This window comes from Sturnus vulgaris, chromosome 2 (assembly GCF_052056855.1).
Source record: "Sturnus vulgaris isolate bStuVul1 chromosome 2, bStuVul1.hap1, whole genome shotgun sequence".
In the NCBI taxonomy this organism is placed as follows: domain Eukaryota; kingdom Metazoa; phylum Chordata; class Aves; order Passeriformes; family Sturnidae; genus Sturnus; species Sturnus vulgaris.
The window spans coordinates 39,083,482-39,102,814 of NC_142244.1; the positions used below are offsets into that span (position 1 = coordinate 39,083,482).

Here is a 19,333-nt window from a genome sequence, read left to right on the forward strand (position 1 = left end):
TATTCTCCTGAGCTTGCCATTTTAATAAATTCTATTGGTGCACTGGTTTTCCTGTCTTCCCAAGACCCCTGGAACAACACAACTTTAAAATTATTCTGTCCTAAATTCAGCACTTTGAACAAATCTAGTAAAAAAAAAATCTCTGCTGTTCTTTATACCAATTTTATTTACATTGCAAAGTTAGACTGACAACTTTGGAAGTTAAATGTCACCTTGTGTTTCAAGTTCTCAGGCCACAGAGCAAGGAGGAGTCATGATGACCCTGCCAAGTCTCCTTCATAAACCAATTGCATGAGTCTCTGAGCAATTCTGGTGTCAGGGGCAGTCCTCAAACTGGAAAATCATCCCACTCCAGTGATGGAAACTCCACCACAGCTCTTAATGATTTTTAAAGATTTATTACATTCACTTTGAAACAGATGTATCTTGTTTTGTGCATATACTAATTTTCAAAACACCAGACTTTTAATATCTCTGCTGGGCTGATGATAAGCTTTACTTCCCCTGTAAATATTTATCACTCATGACATTATCTATTAACCCTCCATGATAAGTAAAATATATTAGGGCTTTACATGTTCACTATAAGACCTATCTGCCAACCCTATAATTATTCTCCTGCATGATAGCATGTTTTCCATTTCAGCTAATGCATTGTTTATAGGAAGAAGCCACATAAAGAATCCACATCCACATAGCAGCTCCATCAGGCTGACTGACACTCTTCTGTGCAACTCTGGAATACAGAAAATGGGGACATTCACACAATGCAGTCAGTCAGAGGCAAACAATGTCTGATGACAGTCACTGGGGGCAGTGACAGTGACAGACCACTCTGAGAACACTCCCTTCTTCCTATTAGCACCGGTGCAGCTGCCACACACAAGCAGTGACAGAAGGATGAGGGAATTGCTAGGAAGATAACACAGAATGCTATGCAAAGCACATGTAGTTGACATGATACAACACACAGTGAATAGCAAGTGTTTTTATATTCATGGTGGCACAAGTGTCAGCAACAGTTTGGTGATAAGGAATAAATTTCCTAGTGGCTGAAAGATAGTAAAAAGAAACATCTAGCTTTTATATTCTTATTCTCAAACTAATCTCATGTTCTACAGCTATTAAAAAAACCCCCAGGAACCTAGCTCCTCCCCTCATCCCCAACTCCCTAAGCTTAAACAATCCAATGCACAATATGAGCTATTTCAGAAGTCCTTGTTCCACTTCTGGCAAAACACAAATTCTAAATTTCCAAACACATCTTCACAAGAACCACAGAACAAGCAGAGATAGAAGGGACCCACAAGGATCATCAAGTCTAACTCCTGGTCCTGCACAGGACATCCCCAAGAGTCACACCATGTGCCAGAGAGCATTGTCTAAATATTTCGTGAGCTCTGTCAGGCTTGGGGCTGTGACCACTTCGCTGGGGAGCCTGCTCCAGTGCCAAAACACCCTCTGGGTGAAGAACCTCTTCCACCCTAAACCTCCCCCAACACAGCTTCAGGCCATTCTCTCCAGTCCTGTCACTGGTCACCAGAGAGCAGAGATCAGTGCCTGCCCCTCCTCTTCCCCTCATGAGGAAGTTGCAGACTGCAGTGAGGTCTCTCCTCAGTCTCTTTCAGGCTGAACACACCAAGTGCCCTCAGCCACTCCTCATATTCACCTCAAGGCCCTTCACCATCCTCCTTTCTCAATAGCTTTGTATCTTTCTTATGCTGTGGCACCCAGACCTGCCCCGAGCACTCAAAGTGAGGCTGCCCCAGCTCAGAGCAGAGCAGGACAATCCCCTCCCTTGCCCGGCTGCCCATGTTGTGCCTGATGCACTTCAGGACAGGGCTGTCCCTCCTGGCTGCCAGGGCACTGCTGGCTCATGTTCAACCTGACATCAACCAGGCTTAATAGGTCTTGGGAAGGGATTAAAAAAGCCATAAAGCTATCCTTTCCCTGCCCCTTAACTTGAGCAAACTAGAGTCCAGGATTTCTTGTGAAATTCTGCTACTGAAGTAAAAGTGAGTTTTCCCTCCTAAATTAAATGGGATAGTTTGATCACAGACAACAGTTCCATTTTTCTGCATTTTATGGATTTCTCTACACCTAGAAAAACCACCCATGAGACTGTATTTTACACAGAAAAATACTAAACTTTGGTCACATTTTAATAGAAGGTTACTAAAGAAGTTACCTTCTACACATGAAACTGGCACTCACCTTTATGCCATTTTTGTTTCCTCGCGTGAACAGCAAAGACCAGTGCTGTGCTAACAAAGTACTGTGTTACAGTTAATTCTAAGTGCTGCTCAACTCTATGTTTCTACCTTGTATATTTGTAAGAATTAGGGCAACAGATTAACAGAAAGGATTTAAACAGGCTTACTGGGGAATTAACAAATTTACTCAATTAATTGTCCTACATCCACAGCAAGGACTACAGGACTTTGGGACAACTTGCTGGATGCTGCTGTGATAATCTCATCTTCAGATGCAAGATTACTAGCTCTTCTGTCTTCTCATTCTTCTTTCCCACTAGTTTAGATTCTGCTGAAGTAAAAAAAGTTTTGAGCTTCTTGACAGGAAGCTCAAAACTCAGACAGGTCACCAAAAGAACTAACTTCTTCCACAAATACAAACTCCTGTAGGACTGGGGTGTTTTTTACTGAACTCTGAAATGATCAATTGTGAAGCACCGAAATAAAATACAAAACTAGAAAATTTAGTAACAGCCCAAAACTTAAAATTGATTTTTATTGTCATAAGGATTTGACAAGCAGATTTTGCAGGACATTTAGAGCTTCAAAATGTTATTTTTATCAGCATAATTGCTCATTCCCTCCCCAACACACACTTATGTTCCAAATTGCAGTGACTTCCTGATTTCTGAGAAGTAAGGCACTACAGTGTCCCTTCAAAGCAGTCACAGATTATCATAGCAGACACTTCCCTCTGAGATCAGAAGATCAAGATTGCCCATGGAAAAAAATGTAACTGGTGACTGAAGGTATATCCAATGATGAGTAACTAATTACCACTATTACCAAAACAGCACTTCTGGGTGATCTACTGTCAGACTTGAGAGGAAGCCTCCAGTGCACAGAGCAGAATTAACAGTGTTCATCTTCTCACATATGGAAACTGCTCTATTGTGGAAAAATTCCTTAAAGCTTTCTTTTCAAGCTAGGGGACAGATTTTAACCAGAATCTTCAACCATCAGTACATTCTTATGGCTCAGGACAAGGCACTGGATGAAGACCTTTACATTATAACTTTGGAATAGGAGTTGCAGCCACTGCAATGCTTTCAATTGCACATTCATCAGTGCCACGGCGGATTCTGAAGTAGCCATCTTCTCCCCATGAGGTGCCCCAGCTGTTCTTCACAATCCAGAATTTCTCACCACTTTCTGGGTCTTTACCATAGCCCACCAGTAGGACAGCATGATTGGTCAATTCAAAAGGATTTAAATTATCCCGCAGCCCGGTGTGATGGTAGATCCCCTCTTTATAAAACATGAAATCATTATAAACCTCAAAGGCAACAGTCAGTGGGCCATGCAGAACAAGCTCAAGTTTCATCAGGGCTTCATTGCAGCCTCCATAGAAACCACCAACATAGTGGTACTCAGACGTGTAGTAGTGGTAACAGCTGCGCTTGAAAAGGCACGGAGAGTTCTGGGCTGTGTAAGGGAAGCAGTCCTCTTCTACCACACCAAAGTCTTGCACATACTTTCCAGCAATGAGATATGGGAAACCACCATCACAACCTGAACAAAAGAAAGAAAAAAAAAAGTGCTTCTTCCCTTGGAAATTCCATTATTTGAGGTATGAGACTCTCCCATTTAAATCTTTCATAATATTTTCAGATATAGTATTGAACACACTTCAGTGACCCAGATAATCCTAATACTCCAGTTAGCTAGTCAGCTTTCTGAAACACACAAGGCAAAATTCACATCTGTGGGAACTATATTCGGAACACTAATACTTGGACCCTTTATCATCAAATTGCTCCTGAGAATCCCTGTCAGAAAGAACAGCTAGTTATATGCAATACAAGGATCTGTCCTCACAAGGATACAGTCCTCTAGAAAGCTTTAATCTTTGCTTTTGCACATCTCCCTCTCCCTCTGAATATGCCACTGGGAGAACATTTAGTTCCATTCTTTCTAGGTAAGCATTGCAATCAGCTACATTTTGAGTCGTACTCCTTAGATATTTCCCATCTCACAGGCAGATGTAAAATCCAGTTACATCCTGAGCATAAGGGCGACTTCTCCTTGTTCAATGCTATTGGTGCAGTGAGGTAGGCTGACAACTCTGTTTTTGTTATTTTTTAATTTCAAATAAAGTACTAAAGTATACTAAAGTCTAGCCTGCCAAATACTTTATGAAAAAAGTACGGGAATTTTCAAACTAGTCTCCTTCTGCAGCATTATCATTACTTGAAAAGTGTCTTTATATACACCAGCATCCTTACCCTGAGAATATTGGCTGCAAGACACAACCTGCTGGGGACTGAAGACTGGTTTCTGAGTGTTGTTTGTGAGGATACGTATCCTTGCTTCCAGCATGCCCATGGAGGAAAATGCGTAACAGCTGCCACATGAGCCTGAGAAGGGGAGAAAAAGGAACCACAAGGAGAAGTCAGTAACATAAACAAGGCTAGTCACCTGCTATCAGGTACATCTATTCCTAAAGTCCACTGAAAAGAGTTAAAACCTACCAGACAGTAATTAGAACTTCAACTCCAATAGTCATCTAGCTTTTATGCGTGCAATTCAAAACTCACTTCCAACAACTTCTCAGGGAACACTGAGCTTATTCAAGAATAAGAGGCAGAGTACTGCTCCAGTGTTTTTCAGGAGTAGCATTTAAGAGCTATCCAATTACCCTATGCCTTCAGAATGAACATTCAAGAACCACATTAGCAGGGCTGAGAAGTCTACCCTTTACACAGCACATATGCTAAGGGCAATCAACTATTTGAAGTGAATGATGACAATATTGTTCTTGTTTCAGCCTACCAATGGATTTAGTCCTGTAATTTCCAGTTGAAAAAATATTCCACCTCTACTACTATTTTAGCTACCCCTAAAATAACTGACTTTTAAGAGAATAGTAGTATAAATAACGTTTGATATAGCGGATTTATTCCCAGTCCCCATGCTTCCCAAGGGCATATAATTGTACACTGGCTTTTCAATTGTTCACTGCCTTTTAAGAGGCACCTTAATTTCCCTTCTGCTTCCTGGCAGAGAGTTAAGTCTCCTTACTTTTGCATCAAAATTTAGTATCACTTCTAGCTTTAGGCCTCTTCACTCTCTAGGACCTTCCTTTCACTCATTAAAAGCCTTTGGAAATGGAATGACAAGCCTCATAAAAAGAGCGATTACTTGGATGAGGTCCTATTATATCTACTGATTGTCATCAAGGTGCCTGATTTGCTTTTGTTTCCTGACAGTGGGAAAGCCAAATATTGCAGAGCTATGAAAAGGAGGGAGCCTTGAGGAACAAAACAAAATACTTTTTCTTGAACCGTGTAGGTGTATTAAAGCAGAGCTATTACAACAGCAAGACTTCATGAAATTGCACCTTCACACAGTTAGATGCATCTCTGAAGAGAAGGGACAAAATCAGCTTGAACAGGAACACTTTTCCCAGCAGGGCAAAGTGAAGCACTGAAAGATGCCTCCCACTCACTGTACAGTTGCAGCATCTGAGATGGGCCACACTGCAGAACACTTTGTTGCATTATGTGTGCAAAAACATGAAAAATACAACTCACGCAACCTTTTTAGTCTGAGGCCTGCTGGATTGGCTGCTAAATTTCTTTCCTGTTACCACAGTGGTATTTATAAAGTCCACAGAATGACCTCTTTTGTAGGTTTTGTTTGTTTTTGGTTTTTGTTTAAGCATGAAAGCTAAAACTCTAATTTGATGGAGCAGAATGTATGTTCCACAGACATTTAACATACTCAGCATGGACCCTGAGATTACATAAAAAGTGTAGGAAGCTCTTTTATTGGAAACAACAGACTTATTCTCATTTGGAGAAACTTTGAAGCAACACAACAAAGAAAGGGTAAGTCTGGAACTGAGTGTTCAATTGTTTGGAAGATAAAAGAGCCCTTGAGACATTCATAGCTCACACCAGGAGAAAGTACAGGACTCACACCTACAGAGGACCATATAATTTCCTGTTGCCATCTTTCAGTGCTTCCATATAGCTAGAAATTCCACAAACTCTCCTATGCTGCTTCTGCTATCAGGAGTACAGCTGGCAGAATTTGTCAGAATAACTGAGCCATAAATGGGGGATTGATGACTTAAGTCATCCCTTCCCCACCATGCTAATGTTATGTTTCTTTCCCCCAGAAGCTGCCACCAGATAGCTACCAGTAGATCCAAGTTTATCTGCTAATGGTGGCACAGGGAAGGGACACATTAATGGAGATCACTCCTGGCCTCCATGATATAAAAATCTAATTCAGGTATCTCACACTGCAGTGCTATAAACACTCCCCTACAGAATCAACATATATCAGTATGGTATCCTTTTAGGTTCTTAGCAGTATTTTATCATTATCTGTAATTTTCATAGTGATTAATATTTCCTTTTGCAACTAGCAGTTAAGTAACACCTGAATTTATCAGGGTGATAAGATTTGGAGGCAGTATAAACAATTTTCATGGGTTTATTCATTAAAGCTACATGATAATTGCCATCAAAATAAATCAGAGAAAAAATAAAATAAAAAATTAAATGTACATCAGTTCAGTCAGTGTGCAGAAAACCATGGCTGAGATTGTTTGGACAAAACTTGACAGCTGTGTTTATGCACGGTACTGTGATAATTGGCTTTCACTCCAGCAAGTCAGTGCTGTCTGGACAAGCCAGTACCACCACCTATTTTGGTACAGCATTGTTAGCCAGAACTCCACCCCGTTTCCACAGGTTATTCACAGTAATGGTGCAATCTGTCAGCTGCCAGACACTAGGCTAAAGCTTCTGGTTAGCAGCAAATTATAAACTACATCAAAGGAGCTCTAGAACATTGAATTCAGAGGTTTTATTTATTCATTTTTACCTTGATTCCGAATAGGGCTGACATAATTGACACCATTCACATTTCTCCAGTCCCAGGATTCTGGCAAGCTTGAAACTTTCTTGAGTAACTCAGGTGTCAGAGGTGCAGGCTTTGGTCTAAAGAGGAGAAAATGCTTTTGAGACACATATCACACTCTAGGCAAGGAAACAATTATGTAACACTCAGCTTTCATCTTTGGCTTCTACTAGTTGGACTTGCTTCACACTATGCAAATTAAAATAGTCTCCATCTAAACTGAGTGAATGTTAATATAAAGAGATAAGCTTGAGCAGGATTCAAGACCTACTCAAATTGCTCCCTGAGGGAACTATATTATTAACTAACCACTGTTGAGGAATACATTCAATGCAGGTAGTTCAGTTTGCAAGTTGCAGTGTGAGCTTCAAAGTGAGCTCTGGGTGGCAAAATCCTCTTGTATAACAAAGGGAGCAGGGACCTGTGGCCCAGCCAGGTGACAGGACACTCAGAGAGGACCCCAGACTTTCCCACTACTAAGGTGGAGGCATAAAAGCCCAGAGGCTCCTTTGTTTGGGGTCCCTCCTCAGAGGGATCTGGTTCAAACTGCTGTTTTATTACTTAGTTATTGCACCAAGATTAAATTATTTTAAAGATCTGGATGTCTGAGACTCTGCTGTGGGCCCCCTAGGGTGGAGCAGGTAAGGAACCCCAGCGTCACTGTGTCTGTGGGGTGTGGCTGCAAAGGTGCCTTGGTCCCATCTCAGGTGGTACAAGTGTGAGTGCCAGGGCAGCTCCTGGGTGGCCAGACAGGGGAGTTTCCTTAACACCCACAAGCTACTGAGGTCAAGTACTTTTGCACCAATCTGAAGTGTTGAGGTAACTCTCAGAATATAGCAGCACAGTTCTGCAACAGTTATTTTACTGCAATCACAAAGTATGTAGAATATCTGACTGCAGATACCATCTTGGCAGCAGGCACTCACAGCAACTGCAGTTTTGCTTCAGGCATGGGCATGGCTTACACTGATAATTCACTAACTGAAGTCCTACTTGCCCTGGAGATTTCTCTGGAGCAAGTTTTTACTGTGACTTATGATGAATGTTACCTGTCCTCAGCTACCACCTGCAGCCAAGTGATGCTTACATCAGTAACACAAGAGCTTCCTGCATTCAACTTTCACATAAACTGATGCTTGTCCTCAGGTGCCATTCACAAACACCAGACACTGGAGTCTGTTTTGGAAGCAGGAGAGGGTGAACCAAATACTGACATGGTACTGCATGGGTGGAAAAGAGCTTCCAAATAGGTTACTTTATTTAAGATCATCTACAAGGTGACTTCTAGCTATACAATGAAACCATAATCTGCATGATATTCCCATGCAAATCAGCATTTTTATTCTATAGCAGGACCTTCTTCAACAAACATATGATTGCCACGGTTTGGAAAAGTAAGTAGCATTCCTACTCACAGAAATACCAAGCGCTGAGAAAGCAAAACTATGAAGAAGGTAAGATAGCTATAAAGAAGGGAATCTTTAGATCAAAAATCCCTAGTTTTCAAATTTTGTAAGGATGATATACCCATCCCCACTACCATTCTCAGCTAAGTTATCTGCAAGACCCTGAAGGCATTCTCAGAGCTACTTTCATGCTTCTTCACTGAGACACTCTACTCCTGCTAGAGGACTCTTGTTGCAGGCGTGGCAAATTATCAAAATTACCAGGGAATTCCCTGAGAAATCTTTGATATTCATGTTTAGGAGAAGAGAGCAGTTCACAGCTTTTCAATTGCAACTATGAACTAGCAGAACCAAGAGGAAGCACAAGCAGAAACTCCCAACTATGGCAAGCAGCTGATGAGCAGACAGGACAGTGAGATGATAACTGAGATTGTCCCCACTTCTTCCCAGCACATACGAGTTCAGCAGCGAGTTACTGGGCAAGACTGAAGGGTAGGTGACTATTTGTCCCAACTGCTTGGGACAACAGATGCTCAGAATAATAATTCAAAGGAAAAATATGTTTGCACTCCATGAACATGAACTGGAAGGCCTTGAAACTTGATTAAACATCTGAACTAAACACAACTGCGAGCCAGGACAAATACAAGCAGACTCTTGGCAGCAGCGGGGTTTGTTGCAGAACAGTGTCTTATTACCTTGAAACTCTGGAGTAGAGACCCCCAGCTCTTTTAGTTAGTTCTTCCAGGGCAAAATTCTCATACTCCTTGTATCTTGTTGCTCTCCATGACTTCTGGTGAGCATTGATAGCATTTACAAAGTCGAAGTTGTGCACGTAACGTCTGTGGGAAAGGCTGCAAACAAAAGAAACCAAGTAAAAGAGTAAGAAATGACTGGGATTGAAACTAAAGGTGTTCTCTAAACTCAACATGTAACTCTGAAAGTGTCTTCTGGTAGGTACTGATAAAGAAACATGGAATTATTGGATCAAGGCAAGAATTCTAAAACTTGAGACAGACTAGTTGTAACCATCTTCCTTGGACATGCCAGTTTTATAAAAGAGCTTCACCACAGACTAAAGGAGAAACTGTGAAGCAACAGGCAAACCCTCCCCTATTCTTGTGCATTCAGGTTTATTTCCGACATTATCACTGGCATTAACTTTGCCCTCAGTACTGGAATTGGTTCTTACGATTTTAGCTAAAACCTCAAGCACCCTTATGAAACATTTTACTCCAGTAAAAGGTCACTTATCTGTAGCTTACCTTCCCCCGAGCTTTTGGAGAGGCAGCTTGTTGATGCGAACATCGGATGGAGATGAGGAAATCTTGTGTCCTGTGAAGCAAGCCCAGTTGCGGCCAAGTACATCATGCACCCATCCTGGTAGGGTCTCATTACAGTAGCTGGTCACATTTGAGCCTTCCTTTTTGTACTGCAATGCGAAGAAGTTATAGTTGTGTTGAGCAGATGCATTTTTTAGCATAGCCATAGTTCCCCATCCACTCATAGCTGCTTCTTCCTGCCTGTGTTTCACAGGAAGTGGCCAAACACACTCCGGAGGTTAAGAAGATGAAAGAAACTGCTATTTATCAAGTAGCTGCAAAAGGTACCTGGGCCATGACTTGCACTTTTAGCAACAAAGTATGCATTTGTATCAGTATCAATTAACCTGTGCTAATCATTCAGTTCAATAGTTCCTTTTACAGCAAGAAGTAAAGACCTCTTAGTACTCATCCTTTTCTTCAAGGCCCTGAGATTTCTTACACCAAATATGTGACTAGTCAAGCTAACTCTGGATTGCCACAAAAGTTTGAGAAACTAAGACTCAAACACAGCGAGAATGGCAAGTTTGTCATCCAGTAATCTCACAGGAAGACGTATTATTTCTGTTTTAAAATGTATGCACTATTTATGCACTGTTATTTTTTTACAAGTCAAAACCAAAGATGGAACCTCCAGTCACATTTTTAGGTTTTGAGCTGTGATGGCCAAGCATCAAGAAACAATTTCACAGGAGCTATCAAAATGAGACTAAGAAATGATGATCCCTTGACAACAGCTCATTTAAAGTTGGCAGCAGAGACTGCTTCTAAAGCCTTAAGTCCTCAGTCCTAATACTTCCTTGTTCAGCCACACGTCTTCATTTTACCACTGAAGAGCAGCAATAATTTAATATATTCAGCAAAATGTGCCTTCATACAACAGGTACCACTAACACTTTGTCCAGCTACGTAAATTTTCTGGATTAGCAATTCTCTGACAACAGAATGTCTCACTGTGGGGGTGTGTGTGGCTCTTTATTCATTACTCATCTCTTAAGGTTAAAGTGTTTTTTGTGTTACACTACAAAGGCACCTGAAAACCCCATGAAACAAAGGCTTTAACTTTACTCTTCTAAACACACACAAGTGTGTTTGCTGGCTGGAGCAGGGTGAGGGCACTAGAAGGCTGAACTGTTGCCTTGTTCTATTCTTCCTTTCTTACTGTGCAAGATTGTGCAATGTGGGAAATAACCACACTTGGCCAAATACCAAGGGCAAGGTCCAGAGATGACTTTTGAGAAATATCCTCTTCACAACAGCAGAACTAGAAATCCAGGCACTTCCAAAAGCAACAGAGAGTGACTTTACATCTAATTTATTGTGAGATCACTTTTCTGGCTCCGTATGACTGTAGAAATTAATACCTGGTCTTTCCTATCTTTTCAGATTAAAACAGTACAGACGTTCTCAATAAGCATAGGCCTTCTATCTGATTTATCAGAGAACAAGGCATGCTTCCTGCAACAATCCTGCCTTGCATAGTGTTATTCTGAATTAAAAAAGCAACACAGATTTGGGGCTTATCTTCATGGAAAAAAATAGCAATGAGCTATCTGCTAACTAGCAAATTAAAACAACAAAAAATTTGTTTTCCTCCTAGAAATCCCTCTCCCTTTCCAGATATAAAATTGCTTTTTCAGAGATGTAAAGAGATAACCAGAATAGCATTCACACCATCTGTGCAACTTATCTTTCAGAAAAGTGAATATAGTGAATTTCTTGCAATGTTCTTTCAGTTCACGTGTATCAACAAAACTAGAAAGCAGGTGAAGGGATAGCCAGTAGCAATGCTTCAATATAAACAAGACACAAAAGTCAATTTCAGACAGTCTGTATAGAAGACTAAAAACAGGCAATTCAAGTCCTCTGTAGCTACTTTTTTGTAGAGTGCCAGAATAAGCTACTAGGAAATAACTGAAAAGCCACATGGAGACTTTGAGACCATAACACATGAATAACATTTGGATAAGGGGAATTTCAAATCCAAAAAACAATGTATCAAGGAAATTAAAATATACCTACATAAGGTCACAATTTGCTTTCCCTGCCTCTGACTTTTAATCAAGAGCTACTGATGTAGACAAGTGGCACACAAGCCTTAAAAAAAACCTCATCAGTGCCACAACAACGATGTCCACTGCTTATCAGAAGGTACACCATAAAATCATTGCTAAAACAACTTTGCTAAGAAATGCAGAATTTCTTATTTCTACTAGTGAAGGACTGACAGATGAGATCTAGGAAATTTGACTGTACCAGTTTTAGAGGAACAACTGTGATACATCTGCACAACTAACAGCCAGTCATGGCAGGGATATGGCACCATTGCACAAGCAACAGCTGACCCAGGTGGATGTGAATTACAAGGTCAGGTTCAACAGAAGCTGCTGGCACAGTGCCCAAAACATCCAGAGCCCACCACAGAACAGCATCCTTCATGGAGGATAACACCCATACAGCTGTGATCACCAGCAACTGCTGGACAACTGCTTGCACACGTTTCTCTGCAGACTTTAAAGATGGTTTTAATTTTTGAGTTAAAACCACTGCAGCTGGGTTGTCACATGATAATTTCATCAGCCAATGCTCCCATCTGCAGCATTAACTCCATCCAGTGACCTGACCAACCTAGGATAACTCCTCTAGAAAGACACCCAAACTATATTCATAGCTCCAATTCTGAGTTTTGAAAACGGTAAAATTTAATTCTATTTCAAATTGGTATTTTTCTCAATCCTGAAAACTCACATGGTTTTGCCCAATGCCAAGATTTAGCCAAGCCATGCCAAAATTAACCTTAAAAGACTTCACGTAGCTAAATTCAAAGCTTGCTGTTAGGTATCTGAAGCCAGGTAAGCTTTTCAGTGAAGTACACTTTTAATAAAGTCTTTCCTGTGCTGGTCATCATGACATAATCTAACTGCATGTTCAATTCTAGTCGTAGTAAAAACCATAATTGTTTAAAGCTTTTTAAAACAATCTTTAATCTCACCAAGACAAAAGCAAGAAAGGATGGAGACCTTATTAGTCACAGCATTTTAACACGAATTCAGCAGTGCCACACAGACAGGCAGCCATCTCAACCTCTTTGAAATCTATTGTTCTCAATTTAAGCAGTGCCTGGGCAATAAGCCAACTTGAGCTCCAGGAGGCAGGACTACCCTCCACATTAAACCTGGTGGAAAGACTTATCTCAAATTTACGAGTGTATCTATGCATTTTACACATTGAATGACAACAGAGCTGCAGACTTGCAGATACCCTACTACACAAAGATACGGTAGATGATGTTACCAGAACAAAATACTGCATCTTGCTACCCAATATAAAATGCAAGCAAATATCAGCTCCAGGTGGATTTTCTTTACTCTAGAAAACATTCTGCAATTTGAGTTTTGTGCTTTCAGATTTACACTTTAGGAAAGCAGCAGTTGCTCACTGCCAGTTAAGCAAGCCCAAAGTAGACAGGTTAAAAGCTGATATTCAATTGATTTGCAAGATGATTAAATAGCATTAGCAACTCTAGCACTTCTACTTTAGCAACATGAACTAAAATGCATCCAGGTTTGGGATTTTTTTCCATATCCTGAAAACATAAACATTAACTGCTGTCACTTATCTAGGCTATTTGTTTCAAAACAGCAATCCTTGATTTTAACCAAATTTGGGAGCTTTGGGGAAGAGAGAAAAAGATATGACAAAGATGTCACCAAGACAGTTTGGAAAAGATTAGTAACTTGAGTAGTGAAGCATTCTAAAATATATCTCTTTTTTTTGCTGAAGTAGTGTAAGGTTTCAATATGAAAAAGTGCCAGACTTCTGGTATTTGCTAAAGAACATCTAGGAGCCAGAAGTAGAACCACTTTGCTTAAGGGACAAACAGTGAGAAACTTATGAGACTGTCTCATATCAAAGTGGTAGTCTTAACAATAAATAAATACCTCAGAGACATCAAATAATTGAAACAAGCTGGCCTCAACTTTCCTTTCAGCCTCACTCTAGCTTTTTATGTTATGCTATTCCTATTTCTTTTGCCATCCCTTGGGGTAAAAAAAAATCTTTAAAGCTTTATATATTGCATAACCCTAAAGAATCCTTGTAACATTCAGCAGAAGCACATGATTAAGCTTCTGCCAAGTATACTAACTTGACATCCGAGTTCAGTACAGGGATGTTTCAGAAGCACACATTAGACAAGTTATTTTGTGCTAGAAGCAGAATGCAAGAATGCAATAGGATGCTGCATTTAATTTGGCAAACTTTAATTCTATGTACAACAATAGTTAGAAAAAAAACACTGTTAGAGCATCTTCAGATACTAAAGTAAAATGAGGAAAAAAAATAAAATTGATAAGCTCATCCAATCCACTCCTCTGATGCATAAAGTCATTTCCCCACAGGCCTCAAGTGAAAGAACAAATACCTTGTAAAGGCAATGAGACCCTACAAATGTTTCAGTGAGTGTCTGTCTAGTAAGCCACAGGAACAAAAAGCTATTAAAAACTCATTGAAACATGCATAGCCAAACAGGCTGTGACCGTATCTACACAGTACAGTAGCTCTGATAAAGCCACCACTTAGACAAGACCACAGCATTCCTGTCAGTAATTAACAGCTTAATTCTTTAACACTAGGAAAAAATACACTGAAGGTTCAATTAGCAGAAGTGGCACTTCTTTGCCTGAAACTCACAAAGTACTGTATTGGCTTAAATACTGCTGCTCATTGTACCTGGCAAATCCTCCCTCTGCTCAATCACAGACTTGTTGTATTTCTATTTCATACGTAATGCAATGTTTTCTGGATTAAAACTAAGCACAGTTAAATATGTCACAAGGTCAAGCAGTATGTAAGGTACCACTTCCTCCCTCCAAGTGCCCACTGACAGTTGTGAAATTAGGAGTTTTGCAGAGACACATTGCATGTTGTTGCCCAATAACAGCAAGTAGCTGTCTGCAGCAAAAAATGCATTTAGTAAGTGATGTGGTATTTCGTCATTATTCTCAGTAATAGACTTGCATCTTGGTAATCTGTTGTTCTTTTTACAGCAAAATTATTAGAGAGGGTAACTGAACTGGGCTCTAATCCTCCCTATGGTGTTTAAGGAAAGAAGTCTTTAATTTAAATACATCTTGCTGATGAATTCCCCATTACTGAACAGTGACCCAAACAAGCTTGCTATTTCTTAATACTGAAGCCAACTTCAAAACTAAGAATTAATCCATTAGCTTACAAAGGGCTGAGACACATTCATGACCATAAAATGCAAGCTATTGTGTATTGCGACTGCTCAGGTGTATACTTGACTTACTTTGTTTAGAGCAGCAAGATGAATCAGATGACCATCAGAAGCTCCTTTCAGCTTAAACTATGCCGTAACAGTTTTGGTATGTTGCAAATCAATGCAATATATGAAATCAATGCAATACATGAGTGCTTATGAGTCACTTAGTGCTCATCTTCTGGGGATGTATTTCACAAGATATGGAGAGCAGCAGCCTTCAATGACTCTCAGCTATCTTCAAGTTGGCAACTAACAGATCCATTTATATCCCAGAGCAGGCCACACTGTTTCTATGATTAAATTCCTCACATTCAGGAAATTTGTTTGATAATCAGCAACTCTTTTACTGCCTAGCATATTGACTTGTAAAGCAGCTCTGTATTTCAGTGTAAAATATCAGCCCAAAGTCTGCTAGTTCAACCTATTCTCCTCAGATGAGTCCAACAATGACTGCTGAATCCTCCCTGCCAGAGACAATACCTAAAAACGGAGTTCATGAACAACACTTCAGCATACAGTGCTCCACAGTCCTCATGGAGGCAGCAATTCCTGCCATTTTGGAGGCAGGTCTTCCCACTGCAGGTGAGCTCATAGAGGTGTCCCTGCCTGAGAAGTTTCAGAATAATTCTGTTCAGTTAGATTACTTTTCAGTGTCTGCAATTTTTGCTGTACTACCCGCCAAACCTATGAAGAGTGCACATCATGGCAATATAATTTCACTATCTTATACAGATGAAAATGTCAATCAGGTGTTTCTCACTCATACTTTGCTTCTGCTCAAGTACAAGGCTCTGTCTTGTTTAAAAAAATCGCATTCTTATTTTAAAAATTTCCAGTTATGAGTGCACCAGGTCTTGAATGTTCATTTTATTTATAGTGGCTCATATAATGCTGCATTTCAGATTTGTGAAGAAAACAGTGTTTCTCATGCAGGGATGTTTCAGTTTAGCTGAGCAGTGCTAACACAGCACCAAGGCCTCATCTGCTCCTCAGATAGCTCTGACAGCAAATAGGCTGGGGGTACATAAGAAACTGGGAGGGAATACAGCTGGGAAAGCTGACCCCACCTGACCAAAGACATATTCCACGCCAAACAATATCATGCTTAGAAATAAAAGCTGGGGAAAGGAGAAAAAAAGGACATTCAGAATCATGGCATCTACCTTTTTATGTAACAGTTGTGCACGATGAAGCACTGCTCTCCTGGATATTGCTGGACGCCTGCTTATTATGGTGGTAAGTTATCCTGGTGGCAAGTAGTGAATAAATTCCTCATTTTGCTTTGCTTGCATACACACACAGCTTTTGCTTTACCTATTAAAGCACCTTTATCTCAGCTTATGAGTTTTTGCACTTCTATCCTTCCAATTCACTCCCTCAACACGCTGATGGCTGAGCAGTGCTTTGCTGTTTACTGGGGTTAACCTACAACAATGAGCACGAAAATAACTTCCCCAATAGCTGTGCTACTCTATGAAGTCCTTTCCCTGACATGAGCCCAAATCAGCACAGATGGAAACTGTAAGGAGGTTGCAGTTAAACTGGAGCCTTCTATGTAATTTCTGTTCAGTACAGATTCCAGTTCTCCTGAAAGAATAGATCACTTGCTTTTGTTAACACCTGAAAACACTGACTTTAAAATAGTTACTGTAAAATAAACCATCTACCATGGCTCCCAGAAAGACAATTTAGAGTGAAAATTATTTCTCTATCCTCCTTAGTATTAGCCAAAGCTCAGAGATTTTATACTTGGCCTGGATGTTTACTATTGACTCATCTCAAGTCAGACATAAGATCATGCTTCCTGAAACAACCAAAACCACATTCATTGTTCCTGCCCAGGGCTGGATTCACCAGCTGAGAAGCCCTGCTGCACAAAGTATCTGTCTTCCAGGTAGTAAAGCCATCCTGCAGAGATTACTTCAAACCGCCCTTCAGATTCACCATGCCACTCATCAGGAGAGCAGCAGAGCACTCCTAACAGGAGTGTCTTCTCCTGTTTAACCCCTGTTTTCAGCTTGATCTGAAGGTATTAACAGGGGCTGAAGAGAACAGCATTACTCCAAAGGAATAATGAGAGACAGCAGAAAGGTTAGAGTAGTATTCTGAAATAAAATTTATAGATCCCAGAAATCCTCCATCAAGGAGGATAGATGGCTCTAAAGTTTCCGTGCATTTGACAACATCTGTAAGGAAAGATAAAAGCAATGGTATATGCTATCTGACTTGAGTCCACAGGGTAAAAAAAATATAAAATTTCCAGGCTACCAGGAAAGTTAGCTTCACGAAGGCCTTCAATTGCTTTAAGATTGCTTCCCCCAGAACGGAAAGTAGAAGCATCTGTATTTTTTTCAGATAATGGCCAGCGTGGAATTCCCTTTCTCTGCTCCCTAACCAACCACTGATCACTGCTTCCTTATGTTCTCAAAAAAAGAAAAGAAGAAATCCTTTATCTGATAATCCAGGCAAACCTTAGAGCCAAAGATAATCAAGTGGCACTGTGGCATCCAGGGACTGAAGAGAAGCCTAACTACAGACCATTTTGGCAACAGCCAGTGTTGTGGAACACACCAGGTTACTCACCTTAAAAAATGCAAACCACTTGTAGTCATTTATCACAATTTCAAAGCCTTGATTGTAAATCAAAGTGAAGAAACCATAGTTGCCCAGACTATCCTGAGCCACATCTAGCTTCTGAAGATTGACAACCACCGTTTTCTCCACAGACCCTAAAAGAAAGAAAGAAAGATTATGGTATGATCACTGTACGGAAGAGACAAAAATAATACCAAAAAATATATAAAGAATGTTGTAACATCTATTTTATTCTTAAGGAAGCTAAAATACTCTAGTTGAATACAATGCCCAAAAGGGCATTGAGACACTTCAGAACCTCCACTTACCTGTCAGTGGGTCTACATGCTCATTTTTTCCACTGCTAGACAGTATCTGCACATTTTATTAGCAGCAGCACCGAACAGCTGTGACTGGGAAACATCCGCTTATTTAAACACAACTTGCTGTAGAGCTACAAAGGTCCTGGATACTGTGTCACTCAGACACTGTGTCTGCAATGACAACTCTTCCCCTACAACATCTGGGATAAGGCATCACCCATCCTACACTCCTTCACACCAGTGCTGCAACCTTACCACGCACCTCACCTCCACTGCTGGTACTGCCACTTGTCTCCTCTGATCAAAAAGCAGATGACACAGAAAAATGCTAAGCACCTACTATTTTTAAAATGACATTGACATACGATCATTAAATAGTAACTCCCCACTACTATTACCCCCTCGAGGGAAGTGATACTTCCATCTGTCTGTATGCTGTCAGGCTTCCCCGACTGCCAGCTCTGGGCGCCTCGCAGGAAGGCACCTGTGAGAGAGGAGCAGTGAGCCGGCATGAACCATGGGACCCACGGAGAGGCCTAGTCAAGTCCGAATCGGAACGAACGAAAGAGAAACACAACAGCACACTAAGGCGCAGGAAGCCGCCTCCCCGCCGCCCATACCGGCTCCGGGGACTCCGGGCACGGAGCGGCCGCTCCCCCCGCCCCGCTCCCGGGAGCGCCCCTCACTCGCCCGCCCTCCCGCCCGCGGCTCCTGAGGGAGGGCGCCGGCCGGGCCCGCCGCGCTCTCACCCGCCTGCGAGCAGTTGCCGTGGCGGCCCCCGGCCCGCCAGACGCGGAGCTCCCAGGCGCCCAGCAGGTCGGCGAAGGAGCAGTTTGCGGGCGTGTCGCCCAGCACGGCCGCGGGCAGCGCCGCCAGCAGCAGCAGCGCCAAGCCCCGCAGTGCCCACCCCGCCATCGCTCCACGCCCGCCGCCGCCGCGCCGCTCTAATGCTCCCGGCTGCCGCCGCCACCGCCTCCCCGCCCCCGGGCCGGACCCGCCCCGGCCGGGCCTCCTCCCCACACGGTGTCCTTCCCCAAGGTCGTCCTCTTCTGCGGAGCGCCTACACCTCACCAAAGGGCATCCTCCCCAGCAAAGGGCATCGTCTTCCCCAAAACCCATCTACATCCTCAAAGGGCATCCCCCTCCCCAGCCCCAAGCCTCGGCAAATAGACAACAGGGCTTGTTGCCGGGGTCACTGCAGGCCCACGTCTTGCTGCTCTGGAGGACGAGGCCTCTTGTCCGCCACGGGTTTAGCAGCACAAAGTGGCTCAGAGTTTCTGCAGCAGCCACGCATCACAGC

General features: G+C 41.8%; 1 protein-coding gene across 1 annotated transcript; it reads right to left on the bottom strand.

Moving 5' to 3' along the window:
* Window positions 1–2,715: 2,715 nt before the first annotated feature.
* On the bottom strand, window positions 2,716–19,015 carry CTSC (cathepsin C). Its single transcript, XM_014877555.2, has 7 exons — window positions 18,783–19,015; window positions 17,720–17,865; window positions 9,796–9,962; window positions 9,229–9,384; window positions 7,089–7,204; window positions 4,478–4,609; window positions 2,716–3,764 (listed from the first exon to the last, which is right to left on the bottom strand). Exons 1-7 carry the CDS (start codon window positions 18,946–18,948, stop codon window positions 3,262–3,264), a joined length of 1,386 nt encoding a protein of 461 aa, XP_014733041.2. The 5' UTR covers window positions 18,949–19,015; the 3' UTR covers window positions 2,716–3,261.
* Between the last annotated feature and the right edge of the window lie 318 nt (window positions 19,016–19,333).